Source organism: Anguilla rostrata, chromosome 5 (genome assembly GCF_018555375.3).
Source record: "Anguilla rostrata isolate EN2019 chromosome 5, ASM1855537v3, whole genome shotgun sequence".
NCBI classification, from domain to species: domain Eukaryota; kingdom Metazoa; phylum Chordata; class Actinopteri; order Anguilliformes; family Anguillidae; genus Anguilla; species Anguilla rostrata.
In genome coordinates this window covers 17,624,697-17,643,029 of record NC_057937.1, presented here as the reverse complement: position 1 = coordinate 17,643,029, position 18,333 = coordinate 17,624,697, and the positions used below count along the sequence as shown (strand labels likewise).

Genomic DNA, 18,333 nt, shown 5'->3' with positions numbered 1-18,333 from the left:
TGTGCTTATTGTTCTTATTAAAGGCATAAACAGTAATGCACAGGACACGTAATACAAAGCGTGTTGTAGCTTGTGCGGTTCCCTCTCCAGTTATTGTCTTGTTCAGATTTGCTCCTCTGCCATATGATCGTAGAAGTCACATCATTAGTCATCGTTTACTCTTGGAAGCTCAGAAAAAGGCTATGAAGTTGATGGAAATAATGTGTCAGATTGACAAGCACTAACAGCATGTAGCATTTGCAGCACCAAGGAAGTGGTTACTTTTCCCCTCTATGTATCATATGAACCTTTTTCAAGCTCTCTACTAATTTTACCAGAGTGAGTCATCAGGTTGCTATACTTATGCACAAAAGCCCCCCCCCCCCCCCCCCGCCCCGCCCCCCACTAAACAATTAAGGTTACACAGAATCAGACACCTTATTTTTGGGTGCCTGTATATGGCGCTTTTGTTCCAGGAATTTAAAGTCAGTGAACGCAAAAACTGGTCTGTCTTCTCTTTTACTTTCCATGTCAGAAAAGCATGTTTTAGTTTGTATCCGAACTCCAAAACTGACATTTTCTGCCATGTCCCTGAGGCGGTCCTACTTATTAAGAACTCTATGCACACATGCACACACACAGTCTGAACCCGTTACGATCCTATCGCAGGCGTGCAGAGAAAGGAGACGCCAGGTAGAGGTGTTCTCAGGTGTTACCAGGGTGAGCACAACCCGCTGACACTCATGGGGCAGTGACCATCTTGAGGAAAAGGGCATGGATCCAGTGTCCTTTACTTCCTGCGTCCGGTCTGGAGCCATTCTGTTTGCACAAGAAGATGCCAGGAATACACCCTTAATCAAACTCAAGGTGTTAAACTTTTGTGTACCACAGGTAACATAATATTTCAAGAATGTCTTAAAAGATGAGGTATTTTTGTAGTGGGACAGAACTTTTGTGTTTGTTCAAAAGGATGAAGAAAATAAAGAATCAACGCTATCATCTCTACTGGCCTCCTAATGTGTAACCAGGGCAATGCTATCCGGGTCATGTGCAACTGACTGGAACAACCGGTCTTCTGAGGAACTCTACAATGCACCATGCAAGCAGTGACACAGGGAAACAGTCAGAAAGAAATGGAGAGCAAACATGGTCGGAAAAATGTGATCTAGAAAAAGCAATAAATAAAAGTAGCAGAGAAAATGCAAGAAGCAACTCGCGTGATACGTGCACACATCCCACACTTCCGCCCTTCATCAACACTGTTCCCCAAGCTCTCACAAAGCCCCCCACATCCCCAATCAAATAGCAGCACAATAAAATAGACGCAAACACAGTAGAGACGTTCTCTTTATAAAAACAGCGACCCCCATTCCACCCCTCAACAATGTTCCAGCATTAGCGCAAATCCACGCAGATATTTCCTGCAGCTCGATGGCCGTCGGGTCGAGGTTTTGGGTTTGGCCGTATGGTTTGGGTTTGTGTGTTCTGCCTCGGAAAAGCTGCAGACGGCAGCTGGGAAAACCGCCATGGCTCTACTGTTCGCCTCCACGCTGCGTCACCGACTCACTGAGGAAACGGTCTGAAGCTGGAGGTTACACGGGCCCTATTTTTTGTAATGTAATCTAAACGAGTCTAGTTTTGTGTCCTGCATTCGCGGATATTACATTACATTACATTACATTCATTTGGCAGACGCTTTTATCCAAAGCGACGTACAAAAAAGTGCATTTCATGGTCGTAGACAACTGCTGAACACGGGTTCAGTAAGGTACAATTACTTATTTTGTACAGATATTTCTAGCCGATATATAATCAAGATCACAAACGATTTTGCAGCACTTCGAAACTTGGACAAATACTGTAAATAAATTCTTGCTACTTTGAGATATTGCAATATATTTCAAAACCACGTGAAAAATGTTTATCCTTGTTGTTCCCTAAAATCCACATATTTACAATATAGTGCAGTACGCTCTATTTTTGTAAGGGGATCCTGGGGTAATGGTTGCCAGAAGCCTGCGGACTCCCAATGTCCATGTGTATTTCACATCGGACCGCCACTTTAACACCAGCTGTAATCCATAGTAATTCAATTTTAGAAGTATGCTCAACTTCCCAAGTGGTTGAAACGTATTGCCTAATCGACTCCTTGTGGGAATCATCAACCCAATTGACGTCGCAGGTCACCAAGTGATTACTTTTTGTTTGGCAGATAATGAGACAATTAAAGGGTACATTTTTTCAAGTCATTCTGTTTACATATCTGCCGACAAACCACGGCCACATTTTTTGCTCAGACACACAATTCAGTCACTGCTAGCTCATTTAACAACTATGTGACCCCCTGCCAGTCAAGCGTGTGTCACAACTCTGCTCCAAGCCAAGCCACTGAGAGACAAGGGTAGGAGCAGGAGTCAAGGAACAATGGTTTCCAGTCCCAAAAGAATTAGTACATTGTACACCACAAGTGCGTAGTAAGTTTCACCTCAAACGTTGCTCATAGTTAAGATTTGAACATTTCACAGATCTGTAAACTCTTTGCCAAAGTACATTTAATTCCACACAACTACAACTGATACTACTACTCAAAATACTACTAGCACCACCAATGCTTTTAGGGCTAATAATAATTATACCATTCAATGACAGAGCTATAAAAAATATTCATAATCATGGTAAAAATATGGCTATACCAAAATATTTTTCCAGTGATGAAAGAAAACCGTTTCAGAAAACATATTTCAGTTCCATGCCACAAGTTTTGTATGCAATTTGTTTAGGAACAGAACTGGAAGAGCTAACAGAGCATTTCTCAAGGGAGTAGTTCACACAATATAGAGTTATGTCCTGTCACATAAATATTAACTTACCAGCCTTTGGCAAGAATTTTATTAGTTATATTTAAAAAAAGAATTTTATTATCACAAGATTGAGATTATATCCTCATCTTGCGATTAAATTCATGTAACATTTTCTGGGTTTGGGTTGAATGCCTTTACAACGTTTTTCTGACAAGCAACAGGTGCCTGTAGCTATGCTGAGCAGATGCAAAACACACTGGTTGCATGAAGACAGAACATATTTTAGGCTTGCAGCCTGCTTCTGCATATTCAATAAACATCCCATTATCTTGCTGTACACCTCCTGCAAGCATCTTTCACAGACACAAACTTTCAACTTGCATTTTCAGCAACAGAAAGCACACTGAATTATATCAATAAAAGCAAAATATTAATGCACATAGGTCTTTGGTTTAGCGATACATCACCCCATGTCACATTTTCGCCTATAGTACAACACATCAGGCTGCAGGCAAAATAATGGAAACTACAATCAATCAATCAAATTGGATTTATAAAGCGCATTTTACAAAAGGATTTGTCACCATACGTTTCTCAGTTTACCCGGGCCTAAACCCCCACATAGCAAGGCAGAGGCAGCAGTGGCAAGGAAAAATTCCCTGGAACACATGTAGGAAGAAATCTTGGAAACAACCAGATTCAGTAAGGGGGGCCCATGCTCCACTGGCCGACTCAGGGTGTGGGTTCAGAAATACAAACTCAGCCTGTTTTGGACAGGTTGCGTGACGCATTCGAAGGTGGTGGTCTACGGGTGGGGTAGCTGGCATATGGGGAATAGACAGCAGGCTTCAGGGTGACTCAGGAAAGGGGCTAGTTGCCCCATTGGTGAGAATGGGGAACAGAGAAAATAAAAATCATGAAAGAGCTATGGGTAGAAAACAAACGATGAGCAGAGTGGACTTCATTAACTCTCTTTATGAAGAAGGGCAAGGATATATAAGGATTCAAGCTAATGCTATTTAAACAGCATACGTTTAATATAGTCTGTCTGAAACTGACACAGAATACTGGTGTTTGCATTTGTATCAGTGTATATGAAATTGCAGTTGGTTAATTTGGGAAAAAGAGACTGTGCTGGGTTGTGGTGACAGAAGGAATGAGCCCTATCCAGTGGGTCTCCTCCAGTTAATAGTAGTGTCTCAGGCAGACCAGGAACTGTTAGAGGCTGAAAGTGACAAAGCGATACATATGCAGAAGCACAGTCATTAAGTCACCCGAAATGTCTCTAGAGAGTCATAATTTGACAGAAGTTGGCCACAGCACATGATCTGATAGATAGCCTTGTTGTTTTCAGAGTCACTCATTGTTTTAGGGGAGTGGGCTGAACCGGAGTTATACTTACTGAGAACTGAAGTCAGATTGAGATACAGTAGCTAGAAGCAGTACAGTGGTGCCACCTTCAATTAGCATGAGGTCAATCGGTTTAAATTCAATTCCAGATGCAGGTTCGGCAAGTGTCTTTGGGCAGGATGGGGGCCAGTCCTGGTAGGTTAAATTCTTTAAATTCTGCCCCATAAAGCAGATAGAGTTACGTTGTGCAACATACAGCTTCAGGCCACAGATGAGGAAGCATTACAGTACCTGACATGCTTGACTGGATCTTCCTGGAGGCAATGAGAGGAGTGAAGACATCAGCATGGTTGAACTGGAGCACAGGTTACAGTGCAGTCACTTACAAAGTGTCCCCGACATGCAGAAGGGTGTGTTTTCAGGCATTCAAAGTGTTCAAGATGACTTTAGGGGTTTGACTTGCATTTGAGTGGCTTGACCAGTGAGTTTGTCCCAGCCGGACTGACTGGGTATGACACAGGTATTTGTGCCATTTGCTTTAACAGTGGAGGGATTCCATGATGCTCCTGGAGTTAGCAAAATGAGTAGGGGGGCCAGTATGGGCACACCCAGTTTTTTTATTAGTGCACCCAAATATTGAAGGTTGCCCCCCCTCCCCAACCCTGACTCCCCAGTCTGCAATTGTCCCACTGGCAAATTTCTCCGGTACACCCATGATTGGAACTCTAGCATTGCTGCTGTGGACAACTCTCCGCTGGATGGGGTGGACTTACGCCTCAGCCAGCACCCTCGGAATGCGTAGAGGCCTCTCCTACCACTCAACAGCGGGCGCGCGCACACAAACCCTTACCAATTTGCACTTCGATCTTCGATCCCACCTCAGACATCAACTCTATTAACTCAATCTCCTCAGGCCCCACTGCTTCATCTACTTGCCAGATTTTTGACAAATAGCCATCCGTTTTGACAATTGGGACTTTGTGATTGACACTAGCGTACCTGGTCGACAATATCCAACCGGTACTGTCCATCATGTTTATAAGCTCCTAACAGGCTTTACCCAGTCCTACCTCTTCCTCTACCCTATCAGCTGCTCAGACCAGACTTGCTTCCTCTAGCCATTTGGCAGCTTGCTCAGTTGTACCACAGCATTTCCTTAAACAGGACAAAGTTGCCTATTTGTGGCAGACCATCTGCTTCCGGCTGGCTCTTCCTGTCATATTGTCATGTCATATGGGGACATTCCAGTCACCTGGTTGGTTGAGAGTTGCTTGGATGCTCAAAAGTTTGGTAGGAAACATGGGAAATCACCCAGCCCTCTGCCTGTAGCAGCTTTACCAGGGCCATCTTCAGTGTGCAGTTCATTTCCTCCACTATTCCAGGACCCTGAAGATATATAATTACATTCCATCCCAGACTCATACCAGCTTCATAGCTTCCTTCACAGCAATGATTCCCAGCAGCAGGCAATCCATGAGGGCAATGCTTCAACAAATCAAGTGAATGATTAAGGCTAACAGGAAGGTAATTTGCTCCAAATCCAAGGGGGCCTCACTGACAGCAATGCAGATTGGATTAAAGAAAATATGGTCTAAAAATGTGGTCTAGAAAAACAAAATGAAAGTTCAGAGAAAATTCAAGTAGCAACTTGAACAAGAGCATAAACCCAACACTCCCCTCTCCATCCTCACCCAAGCAATCACCACAGTAGCACAAAGTACACACACTGTAGAAAAGGTTTATTTACAAAACAGGTACCCCATCCCACCCCTCAACAATGTTCCAGCGTCAACACAAATCAGCACAGCTCTTCTCCCGCAGCTCGGTGGCCGTATGGTCGTAGCTGAGGTTTGGTTTTGTGAGTTCTGCCGTGGAACAAATGCGGCCGGCAGAAGGGAGCTGGGGAAACGGCGGGGGGCTCTACCGTTAGCCTCCGCGCTGCATCACCGCAGCGACGGCCTAAAGCTGCAAATTACACTGGCTCTACTTTCTTTTTTCATATAATTTAGACAAGTCTGGTTCTCTATCCTTAAAAAGTCTTTGTACTTCCTGCATTTGAAACCCATCAGCAACAATATATAAAAGCTTTCCAGACAGCAAAAAACAGCTCAGATAATGTGTATAAACACAAAGCAGAGAGGGGGAAATTTTTTTTTCATGTGGCTCTAACTCTGTGGTCAAAGGTCTTTTTTTTTTTGCCCCAATGGCACTCAGCAGGCAATGTGTGCACCCCACAAACCCCCCGGGGGAGCACAGCTGAACACACAGAACTAAACACATTTCTGATTGGCTGACCACTGTCTGGTGCATTTTCAAACAAATACTAAAAAAGAAGGTGAGGGGAAAAAAAAAAAAAGATGCCAATTATCATTCCTCGAGTATTTCAGTCTCTCCAAAAAAAATAAAAAAGTTGTGTCCGAGGCTTTTTCGGGCCCTGAAACGGCGCGGGGATCTAGAAGGCGTAGCGGGTGCGAATGTCCTCCAGTTTCTTGGAAACCTCGGGGGGCGTGCGGTCCAGCTCCTCGGACACCCCCTTCTGCTTGTGTGGGTCCATGGAGTTGAACTGCTCGCACAGGTCCCCGTCAATCACATTCTGCACAGGGAGGCACATATATAGTAAACACACGCACAGGCAGGGAAGTACACACACACACACACACACACACACACACACACAAACAACCACCGCCAATTGGCCCAGTCCATCACCTGCAATGAGCGCAACAGCGGACACAATTCTGTGCGCGCACGTGTGAGCATGTGTGTCAGACAGAACCTGCATGCAGCTACATTTTTGGAAAAATTTATTAAGGCAAAATTATGGCAATTAATTTTTTTTTTTCAAACAGCTTTTTAAAAGCCGTTATCACATTATTAAATGACTGAGCTGAACACATGAAAGCATTTTTACGAGCCAATCAGCTGGAAGCATATCTGAGCCAAACCCTCCATTCGAATTAAATCAATCTGACAGCTCCAAACTACGCTTCCCCCCGAAGCTCCCACACACACTTATTAGCCATTAAACAAAACGATACAAATGAAGAAGCTAAATCACAGTAAAGGTAGTAAAGGTCCAGTGATGTGGGTATTTCAGGACAGAAAGGGGTCCAGGTCTTTGCCGTAGGGTCCGTGTGCATTTGTGCGTATGTTTGTGTGGGCGTGCACCTGTATGTGTCCATGCTTACCTTAACAGGGAAATAGTAGGAGCGGAAACTGAGGTGGTCCCTCCCGCAAAGGGGCGGGAACTCCGACCGCATGTGCATCTCCAAGTGCTGGAAGAAGTCATGATCCTGAGAGAGCGAGAGAGGAGAGGGAGGGGGAGGGGGGGATGGAGTGGGAGCAGAACAGAGAGCAATGGGGCCAGAGTGAGTTTAGGTCAAATAAAAACAGCGCAGAGGGGCAGAGGAGGGGGAGAAAGAGAGGAAGTGGTGGGGACAGACAAAAGGGGAGAAAAGGAGGGAGACAGAGAGAGAGGGAGAGATGGAGGGTGACAGGGGGCAAAGGGAATATGATAGGAGGAAGACGGTTCATTGAAAAAGAACATTGTGAGAAACAAGAGGGAGAAAGAACAGCACACTGAAGGCAAACCAGATGCAACAGCTCAGCCTAAATGAACTTAGACAGGGCAGACACTTAGGCACACAGCAAACAATTAGGAAACAGAAAATGAACGATAAAGAGCAGGGGGGAAAACAAGGCTACGACAAGATTAGTACTTAAAAAAAGCACTAAAGCCTTTGCTAAACCTGCACATTCCTACCAGATTATTGGGGTTTTTTTTTTTACAAACCAGTTACTGCAGTCATTAACGTCACGTCTCAGAAATGTCTGAGACCCTGCAGTCGCCCCGCTAGCCCGCGGGGCGCTACGCGGCGCTCGGCCGTACCTCGTGGGAGGTGAAGGGCACCAGGATGCCGATGCCGCCCGACAGCGTGGTGTAGACCAGTGACTCGGACCCCCCGGGGATCAGCGTGGTCTTCTGCAGGGAGAGCACCGTCTCGCCGATGTGGTAGTTCATGATCACCTCCGCCTGGAGGGGAGGGAAGGGGAGGGGGGACGGGGAGCGTACGGTTAGGCGGCCAGACAGAGGGGAGCGATGCCGACCTGACCCGGGGAGGAGCGACACGCTTCCTGCCATCGGCCCCGGGAAGCACCCGTTCCACGTGTGGCGAGCCACAGATGTGCCGTTTGTGGTCTGATGTTTCGCAGAAAGCAGAAGAACTTCCAGAGAGATCCACGTTAGGAAGCGAGGGAGGAACAAGCCATCCCGGGACATCAATTAACCTGGATCTTACAACAAAAATACAATAAAACTGCACCCCGTGGGTAGACTTCTACGTGTACATGTAGTTCATTAACAAATATCCATTTGTTTTAACGAACCTGTTAAATTGGCATGGTCCAGAAGGCCCGTAAACGCACACAATGGCATGCAGTGTGGGAAATTCCCATTGACAAGGTCAGTAGTTTTTCCTCAGGCTCTTAACCACAGTCCCACTTAATGGCTGTGGGAACAGATGAGTCCGGTGGGAAGTATTCCTAAAGTGGGCAACTCCCAAAGGCACACACGCAAACACACACACACGCAAACAGAGACACACACACACACGCAAACAGAGACACACACACACGCAAGCAAGCAAACACACACAGACACACGCGCAAACAGACACACACACACGCAAACACACACACACACACACACACAAAAAAACACACACACACACATAAAACACACACACACACACACGCGCAAACAGACACACACAAAAACACACACACACACACACGCGCGCGCGCGCACACACACACACACAAGTACCACAGGCGTGTGCGCGCGCACAGACGCACACTCGCTCCAGGGGAACTGGATACCGGCTTGGCAAGCAGTGATCTTTTATGGGAGTGCACCACCAACATGGCAGGAACCAGACACCAGAATCTTTCACCTGATGGACGGGCATGCCGACGCGTACAGACGCACACGGTTTCCTCATACAGCGTCGTTAGCTCTGACTGCTGTGATGTAAGCGGTGCAGCTGGGTACACCAGGGTCCTTACCTTTTGGGAAGCACCGTTGAGTAGCCCCCTGTCCCACAGTGCCTTGTTCCCTGTGGGGTCTTCGTCTACATCGTCACTCGTGTTGGGAGGCAGGCGGACCTGGGAAGCAGGAGGGATAATGTGAATAATGTGAACTACATATCCCAGAGTTCTCAGCACTCTCATTCTTTCATACAATGTCTGATAGCAAGCCAAGTGTGGCGTTTTGATTCTACTTCTTAATCCTCCAAATTGGATCTTCTGACGGTTTGGTTTCACTGTATTGCCGCTGCGGTCATACTTTGACACCCCACACTTTAATAGCTGTACTTTCCCTAAGAACATGCACTTATCCAAGGCAACTCACACAGCATGCATTTTACACATGGTGCTTTTTACACAGCAGGATATTAACTGAAGCAGGCCAAGTTACGTAAATGATGGAACGAGTACAACTTCTCACAGTTCCTCCAAGGACTCCATTTCCCTGCTCTGGCAACCTCACAGCACAGTGCTGACTACTTTGGCACAGTTAATCATTGCATAACCAAAAAAATATGATGAGGTTTCAATGAGTAAACCTAGAAAATCTTACAGGCAGAACCCCTAATAAATCCCCTAATGGGAGGAGTGCTGTCAGTCTGTGGTATAAGCCAATCAAGCGTTTCTGTACTGTATAACAACCCGGCGAGCCAATGACAGCAAAACCCCTCGCACAAGCCCAGCCCCACGGAGCTTCAGCCAGGACAGGCAGGAGAATGCCACTGGGTGGTACAGCTGCTGTTCGGTCTTGTTCAGAGAGAACAGAGGCGCTTCTGAGCTCGAGATTCCCACCCCCGCCCTGGCAAGCAAAGAACGACAGACTGCAGCATGCAAGTAAGGGCGGAGAAGAGACGGATGTGAAGGCCCCTGATTGGGCCCCGATTTCCCCCTGACTGATCAGGAAAAGCACGTTTTTTCAGACCATTAATTTCTCTGGGGCCACTTGGGCACGCTTGCGTTGTAACTGACAAAAGTTTCAGGTATTCAGGTCTGGAAAAGAAATAATCAGGAAAAAGCCAGGAACAGCTCCGAGCCTGAAGAGAGAAGAGGAGAGAGGAGAAGAGGAGAGAGGGGAAGAGGAGAGAGGGGAAGAGGAGAGAGGGGAAGAGGAGAGGTGGAACAGAGGGGGGAGAGGCAGAAGGTCTTACGATGCTGATGTTGCCGAACTTGTCGGCGGAAGCCATGGTGTCGTAGTCCAGCAGGCAGGCGGTGGTGACCCAGCGGGGGTGCGTGTCGTCGGCGAATATGATCAGCTGGTTCTCGTTGCGCTTGTAGCGGACCCAGAAGAGGCTCTCCTGGACGTCGGACACGATGACGCGCTGCCCAATGGTGTGGATGCCCGTCACCAGGTTCGGCACATGCTGCAAGCACCGACAACAAGTCCGTCACTCCGAGCGTGAAAAGAAAACCTCGCTTATTTAAAAAACGCACATCGATCACATTAACAAACCAAGCCATTTTCGCAATAATGTAAAATTCTTTCATTCTGAGATTCTGAAAGGGAGCCTGCAAAAAAAGCCTCTAATATAGCTGGCTCACACTTACGAACTGTGTACAATTGCATAAACTCAGATAAATTAAAGGAAAAAAGGAAATGGGGAAAAAAAAAATAATAATAATAATAAAATAAAACTAAAAATAAAAATAAAATTAAAAGGGAAGCCATTATTTAGATCTTACTAACTGAACTCTCTCTTTCCACCGAGACAACCTCCACAGGACCACCTGCCTGTGGGAGTTTTATGGTGAGGGAATGAGATGTCACTACTCCACGGAAGGAAAAGGTGGACTGGGCATGATCCTGGAAGGAACCTGCCAATTTGGACTCCCCTGTTCTGTGTGTGTTTTGTGATGTTGGTGTGATGAGGAACGAATGGGATGGAGGAGAGGTGGGGGAGTGTGGGTATGAATGAGTGCATGAATGAGTGCTTGTTTTGTGTGGTCTTGTCTAGTATGTAAAGATGGATAATTGAAAATGAAAATAAAATTCTACAAAACAAGAAGCAAATGCATAAACTTTATAAAAGCACCCATATGAATGAATGCTAATGCTTCGTAACCAAAACTGCACTGGAAACAAACAAGCAGGGTCGTTCCTGCACAGCAAAATCTTTGGCGTGTGCCAAAACAAACGCTAGTGCCAAACAGGGGGGAAAAAATGCCCAGTCGTACTTCGTTTTTTTCATTTCAATTACAAACCTTTTTTTTTTTCTTTTTTTACTCAAATATTTTGTACAGTAGCCTAACATTTGCAAGTTAAATTTTTTTTTTTTGTTTACAAGTTCTTGAACGTTATTTTACATTTTACGCCGTTCGGGATTCATGCTCCTAATAAAAAGGAAAATTGATCACTGCATTTTTTTTTAATGCTTATTTTTCAACCGTTACACTATATTTCAGTTAATGTCTCTGGTAATTTCCATTGAAAAACCAAGTATCGTCATGCCGTCAATAATACTAAAAATATCATAAATGACAAAATGTGTTTCTGGGTCAAAAGCACTCAAACCAATCCAAAACGTTAGCTGGACAGCATTTTTAACCAGTGGGGAACGGCAGCAGACTAGTGTTGGCTGATACGGCCTAAATTAACCTAAATTAACCCTGGCCCAGTGATGAACCCTTTTCATATCTGGAAACCCACAATAGGTCTATGAATAGCTGCCAAAATTTCTGAATCATTTTTAGTTTAGTGGAATTTTTGCTTATTAGTTTCGGACCGGATCTGCCCACCACTTCCTGGAAGAGCAACTTTGGCAGCACCTTCTCTTAGGCTAGTACTGTGGGTCTCACATAAAGCCAAAAGGCTCAAGCAGGTTATTAAAGGCCTTTTGTGTATAACGGAACATGAAACTCTCTATTAATACTTGCTTCAGTGAAAGTCTCACTCAGAACAACAAACTCAAGGCTACTAATGACTTTCTGCTCGAAACAAATATCTGCAGAACACAGACACACACACAAAAAAGAATACATAGATAAACGTCAACCGGCCACAAAGCTCTTCCCAGCTGGTGACTCGAGTGCGGATTGGTCTGACCGACTTTCTGGGTTGAGCTGTTTGTTCAGTAAATGTAAAGTTAATCCCTGTCGCAGGATTTACTGTAAATACTCCAGGCAACCGTCTTGTGCATTACCTTTGGAGGGTAAAAATCAGTAAAGGTTGAGAGCTATTTGTGCACATGCTGCAAACCTCGAGGAAACCAAAGCCGCGTCGCTAAATAAATCATCAACATTGCGCTGCGAGCAAATGGCCTTCGGGAGGAGGGCTGAGCCGGCCGTTGCTGTAGAAACGTCATTCTCCACTCTGGCACACGCATACCTTCATACCTATTTTTCCCTCCTCCTCCTCCTCCTCCAGTAAAGAGCCCAGAAACAAGCAGCAGGAGGAGGAAGGGTCTCGGCTTTCAGGAACTCAAAACTTGGCCGCCCTGTAAGCGTGTTCCTTTCGCTTCCTGCGTAGTCTCCCCCACACGGGTTAAAACCAACACAGGTGAGGCCACAGTTACCTCCTCCCGTAGCACCAGCCTTACTCTATAGACCGATACGGGGCCTGCAGTGTCCACTGCTACAGAGCGATACCCATGCAGGTGGGACAGCGGACAGATCCTACTCATAACACCAGCCTTACCAGGACCTCATAATAACACCAGCCTTACCAGGACCTCATAATAACACCAGCCTTACCAAGACCTCATAATAACACCAGCTTTACCAGGACCTCATAATAACACCAGCCTTACCAGGACCTCATAATAACACCAGCTTTACCAGGACCTCATAATAACACCAGCCTGACCAGGACCTCATAATAACACCAGCCTGACCAGGACCTCATAATAACACCAGCCTGACCAGGACCTCATAATAACACCAGCCTGACCAGGACCTCATAATAACACCAGCTTTACCAGGACCTTATTGTAACACCAGCCTGACCAAGACCTCCTCGTAAAACCGTAAAACCAACCTGACCAGGACCTTATTGTAACACCAACCTAACCAGGACCTAGGTGTAACACCAGCTTTAGCATGACCTTATTGTAATACCAGCTTTAGCAGGACCTTATTGTAACACCAGCCTGACCAGGACCTTATTGTAACACCAGCCTGACCAGGACCTTAAGTGTAACACCAGCCTGACCAGGACCTTATTGTAACACCAGCCTGACCAGGACCTTATTGTAACACCAGCCTGACCAGGACCTCATAATAACACCAGCCTGACCAGGACCTTATTGTAACACCAGCTTTACCAGGACCTTATTGTAACACCAGCTTTACCAGGACCTCCTCGTAACACCAGTCTTACCAGGACATAGTAAGATTTATACCGTATATTGTAATATATGCAGTAATATTTACACCATATATTGTGATTGGAGACATTTAACACACTGCACAAGGTAATCTATTCTTTGTCAGTCTACTCCAGAAGTTCTCAATCCTGGTCCTGCAGACCCAGGTCTGGCTTTTGTTGTTACTCAGAACTTCAGAAGCACAGCAACGGATCTGTGAAGGCAGCTGTTTACACAGGTAACTCCGGTCACCTGGTTTCTCGAGTCCTAATCAGTTGCTTATCTTTAGGCGAAAACAAAAACCAGCAGACTCTGTGGCTTTCCAGGACCAGGATTGAAGATCATGGGTCTACTCCATACACAACGCCAGGACACTATGCAGAGCAATCACTTCAGTGTCTCCACCAGCAGCCCACACTCCACAGCAGGGTCTCCTGCAGTACCTTGTTCTCACACTTCCGGAGCAGCTTCTTCTTGCCCAGGTCGTAGATGCGCAGCAGTTTTCCCACGCCCACCAGGACACGCCCCTGGAATGGGGCAATGGCCAATGGGACGTCCTCTACCGGAGTCTGCAAACAGAGCATCCCGTCAATCAATCAGTCGAGCAAGCAATGTTTGCACAACACATGCCCACTGTTTAGTCTGCTACAACTGGCTTCACTTTTCAAAAATTTTTTATTAAAGGGTGATTATTTTAAAATTCATTTGTATGGCGGAAAAGAAAAAAAGGATTAAGCATGATGACAGAAAAAAAATGAATAACCAGTCAGATCTCACTCTGTTAAGCTCTTCTAACAAAGCTCTGTGCTGTAGTTCAAGCACTTTTGTTAAAAAAAAAATTAAAAAAAAACCAGGCCAAAAGGAAAACTGGAATACAAAGCACGGCTTTGTTCTCAACAATTGCTTCCTTCTGAAATTATCTATAGCAAATCAAAATCTCCCACAGCTTCGGAATTACAAAAGAAGAGAGATAAGAACGACTGCACACAAATCCTGAGGACTGTTGTCACTCTCGATAAGGGCCCATGCCAAATGGAAGAAATTAAACGGCTCAAGCAAAAGGGTAAGATTCGGGCACTGATTCATGATGAGACCAGCCTAAATTACTCAGCGTGCGGTGAGCTTGCAAAAGATGTTGAGTACTCATTTACAAACTGATTCGATTCCAAGCCGGTCATATTTTCCGAAGAACTACATTTAAGTGCCAAGTTTGATTTAAAAAAAATATTTTAAAAAGGCTAAGGAACAATCCAGGGAGTAGGGAGCTATGTGAATCCGACCCAGAGGAAAAAAGGATTCACCAGGAAAACAAAAAATAAAACAAGTCAGGTAGATAAGTAGAAAGGGAAGGCAATGCCTGTGTCCCAGATGTTCGTCCTGCACTTTTATGACCTCCATGATAGAAACAGAGACACAAAAAAGCATCACAGTTGGTATAACTTATGGGGGAAAAAAAAACCTGGCAGTGACACTTCTTTCACATTTCAAAGCCTGCATGCTGTTGTCACCCTCCATGCACGAAGAGCTATTGCGTAATACACATTCATCATTTATAAGAAATGTAATGGAATTTGTTGTCGATGGAACAGTCAGTGACCTTATCTTTCTTGTCGAAACTTGCGCATTGGCGTTGCCCTAAACTCATCAATTATTCCGCACAGAACAACCGGGAAGTTTCTGGAGTCAGGTTACCATGACTGAACCATTTGAGCGCTTGTTGGAAAGGAGGGGACGCAAATCCACATTGCCCTCTGCGGACTGGTCAGTTTCCTTGTCGCTTACCTTATGTACAAACTCCAGCTTGTCCCCGCCCCCAACCAGACGATAGGTGTAGATGAAGCCGCCTCCCACTGAACGCGGGTTCAGAATCAGGTCCCTGGCCACGCCCACCAGGACGTACCAATCTTCACCACCGGCGAACCGACACACAGCCACACTGCAGACACAGGTAAATTACTTACACACTTACTACGTCTCTATGGTGACAATCAATTTGTTGCAAATGTTCAGGCCTGCACTGAAGGCTCTGAATGCAAATAACACAAATGCTATTATGACATTCATTTATGTATTCCTTTCAATAGTTAGGCATTTACCTTTTACCAGTATAAATAGCAAAGTAATTTTAATAAAAGTACCCCCTCCCCTCCTGAGTTACCTGAACGCAGCCTCATTCTGCTCCAGTTGGACCTGGTCCAAGGTGGTGCCCTGAATGGGGTTGAAGAGCCGCACCAGAGAGGCCCACTGGCCCGACCCCGCCTTGGGCGCTCCGAAGATGGCTTCCGGAAGGTTCTCGTTCAGGAAGGCGGCGGCCATTTCCGCAGCAAGCTCCCTCTCGTCTTCCCCCGCCGCCTCCACCATTTCCTGCAGGTGGCAACAGTGAGTAACGGGGGAAGCCTTGCCAAATCGCCTTTGATCAGCATACCTGACCCAGGATCAGCGAACCTGACCCAGGATCAACGTACCCGACCCAAAACCCAAACGAAACTGATATAGGAATGGGCACAATTAAAATAAACCAACACATGGCCTACATACACTGAGCTGCTGAAACGGTAACCGCTAACCAGCTCCAATTTGAAACCGAATACTAAATCAGCAACGGGAGTGGCGATCTGGCTCTGTGCAAAATGAGGCACTGGCTCCTCCTGCAGCAGATGATGTGATCCCTGAATGTCATTCCATAGGATTATGAGGTCATCACTCCTCTCCAACAACAGCCAAGAAAATGCTGTAACGGTCCAAGCCAGTAACGCAGCTGTGAGACTGTGCTGCAACCACAGTGTGTGTGTTTGTTTGTAGGTGGTTATCCACTCCAGTGAAAATCAGATGGGAAAACAGATATGAAAACACTCATGACTTCAGACCAGGCCTCTTTCTGTTCTCTACTGTACTTTCACTGCATTTCAGATGAACTCAGCAGCTCTTTTCTGAGGATCCCAACTGTCCTTCAAGTACAGCTATAAGGTGGAGAGTCCCTAGCTCAAGGGTACAAAGGTGGTGTCAAATCACAGAGTTGAACCTGGCCCATTACTGAGCCCTAGCCCTTCCGTTTCAGCTTCACCGTACCCAGCTGTAAAGAGCAAGAAAGGGCGCCCCCTGCTGGTGGGCTGGGCTCACCTCGGCCATCTGCTGCTTGCGCTGGGCTTTGGTGGCCTCGGTGTAGGCGTTGTGGTCTGTCTCGATCAGGACGAGGTTGTTGGTCTCGCTGTGGATCACAAACTTGCGGGGCGTGTACTGCAGGGGGAAGGCCACCTGGTTGAAGACCGCGCCCAGTTTCTCCAGAGCCAAAATCCTGAGGGGAAGAGAAGAGAGCGGCGAGGAACGAGGAGAGGGGAAGGTCAGAGAGATGGGGGAGAGGAAGAGAGAGGAGAAGGTCAGAGAGATGGGGGAGAGGAAGAGAGAGGAGAAGGGCAGAGAGATGGAGGAGAAGAAGCGATAGGGGAAGGGCAGAGAGATTGAGGAGAGGAAGAGAGAGGGGAGGGTCAGAGAGATGGGGGAGAGGAAGAGAGAGGAGAAGGGCAGAGAGATGGGGGAGAGGAAGAGAAAGGAAGAAAGAGCTCATTAGAATGACTATGGTAGCCAGGAACAAACCTCTCAAATGGTATCAACAAAAACATTTGCTTAGGCATTCATTTTTAGGATTACACACCGACACGTTCAAGAAAATTACCACAGTAACTGCAAAGCTGGCAGGCTAAACATTAACCAACATATCCCCAGAATGTTGACTTTAGAACACAGAGCCAAAGTCACAGTCCAAGATCACATGCTCATTTCTTCATTGTTAAATATACTTTACAGGGAATTATTTTTTAATTATAAGGTATTCGCAATGATTAATTTAATTGTGTGCTCTCAGCTACAACCTCCTGAGCCAATTCGGAAGAGCAAAGACAAGAGCGTCTGTGATATGTGCGAGTGAGTCAGTGTGTGGGTTTGAGTGTGTGTCTGTGATGCGTGTGGGCGCGTTGAGGGGGTATATGGGTGTGTCAGAGCACGTGGCCGGGGCCGGGGCCAAGACCACATGGGGTGCCCGCAAAGCACGTGGGCAGACCTGGGATAGATTGGGCGTGTCCCCGTTGCGTGCGGGCGTGTCCCGGGGGGGCGGAGCTCACCTCAGGGTGTTGGTGGAGATGGCCACGATGCCCTCGGGGCACTGCTCAGAGGCGAAGCCCGAGGCGTACTCCAGCGTCTCGTAGGACAGCGGCGTCAGGTGGAAGCGGGACTGGTACGAGTAGCTCAGCCAGGACCGGCTGGACATGGCCAGGACCTGAGAAACAAAATGGAGGTCAACAGTCACTAGGGCGAAGGACATCCAACAAGCCCACCTAACCCACCACCCCTCACTTCCAGGTGACCTCAGTTCCATCACCCCGGAAGAACGAAGCAACAAGCGTGTCAATGAGCAAGCGTGCCGATAAGAGGACCCGTTGTTTTTGTGCAACGATGACGAAATCTGTACAGTCACTCCCTGGATCTAGCCCTTGGAGAGTCACTGCACTATTGAAACGTGACTTCTGAGGTCACCATCTGAATCATCAACACAAAGGCCTCTTTCACCCAGCTCACCCACATCAAGCGGGACTCCCGGAGATGCCACTGCGTCCATTGAGGAGGACAATGCAAAATGCCAAAAGCCAAGAGGCTCTTCAAGTTCAAAGGCATCCCCGCGCTTCGCTGTCGCATTACTGACGTGTGGAAAAATAGGTCAGCAAATCAGTCCATCTGACAGACGTTCCATTTGTAACTTTGCAAATAGCGGACGCACCTATCCAGATTGACAAAAATAAGTACCTTACTGAAGGGGGCAAAGGCAG

General features: G+C 46.5%; 1 protein-coding gene across 1 annotated transcript in view; it reads right to left on the bottom strand.

Moving 5' to 3' along the window:
* Positions 1-5,848: 5,848 nt before the first annotated feature.
* sf3b3 (splicing factor 3b, subunit 3) overlaps positions 5,849-18,333 on the bottom strand; it is a 32,320-nt gene continuing 19,835 nt past the window's right edge. Inside the window, exons 18-27 of the mRNA XM_064335467.1 lie at positions 17,632-17,786; positions 16,634-16,808; positions 15,672-15,877; positions 15,296-15,449; positions 13,957-14,082; positions 10,364-10,576; positions 9,195-9,293; positions 8,020-8,163; positions 7,319-7,423; positions 5,849-6,723 (exon numbers count right to left, since the gene is read on the bottom strand). Coding sequence (XP_064191537.1) covers positions 6,583-6,723; positions 7,319-7,423; positions 8,020-8,163; positions 9,195-9,293; positions 10,364-10,576; positions 13,957-14,082; positions 15,296-15,449; positions 15,672-15,877; positions 16,634-16,808; positions 17,632-17,786 — 1,518 coding nt within the window. The 3' untranslated portion in view covers positions 5,849-6,582. The remainder of the gene's footprint in view (positions 6,724-7,318; positions 7,424-8,019; positions 8,164-9,194; positions 9,294-10,363; positions 10,577-13,956; positions 14,083-15,295; positions 15,450-15,671; positions 15,878-16,633; positions 16,809-17,631; positions 17,787-18,333) is intronic.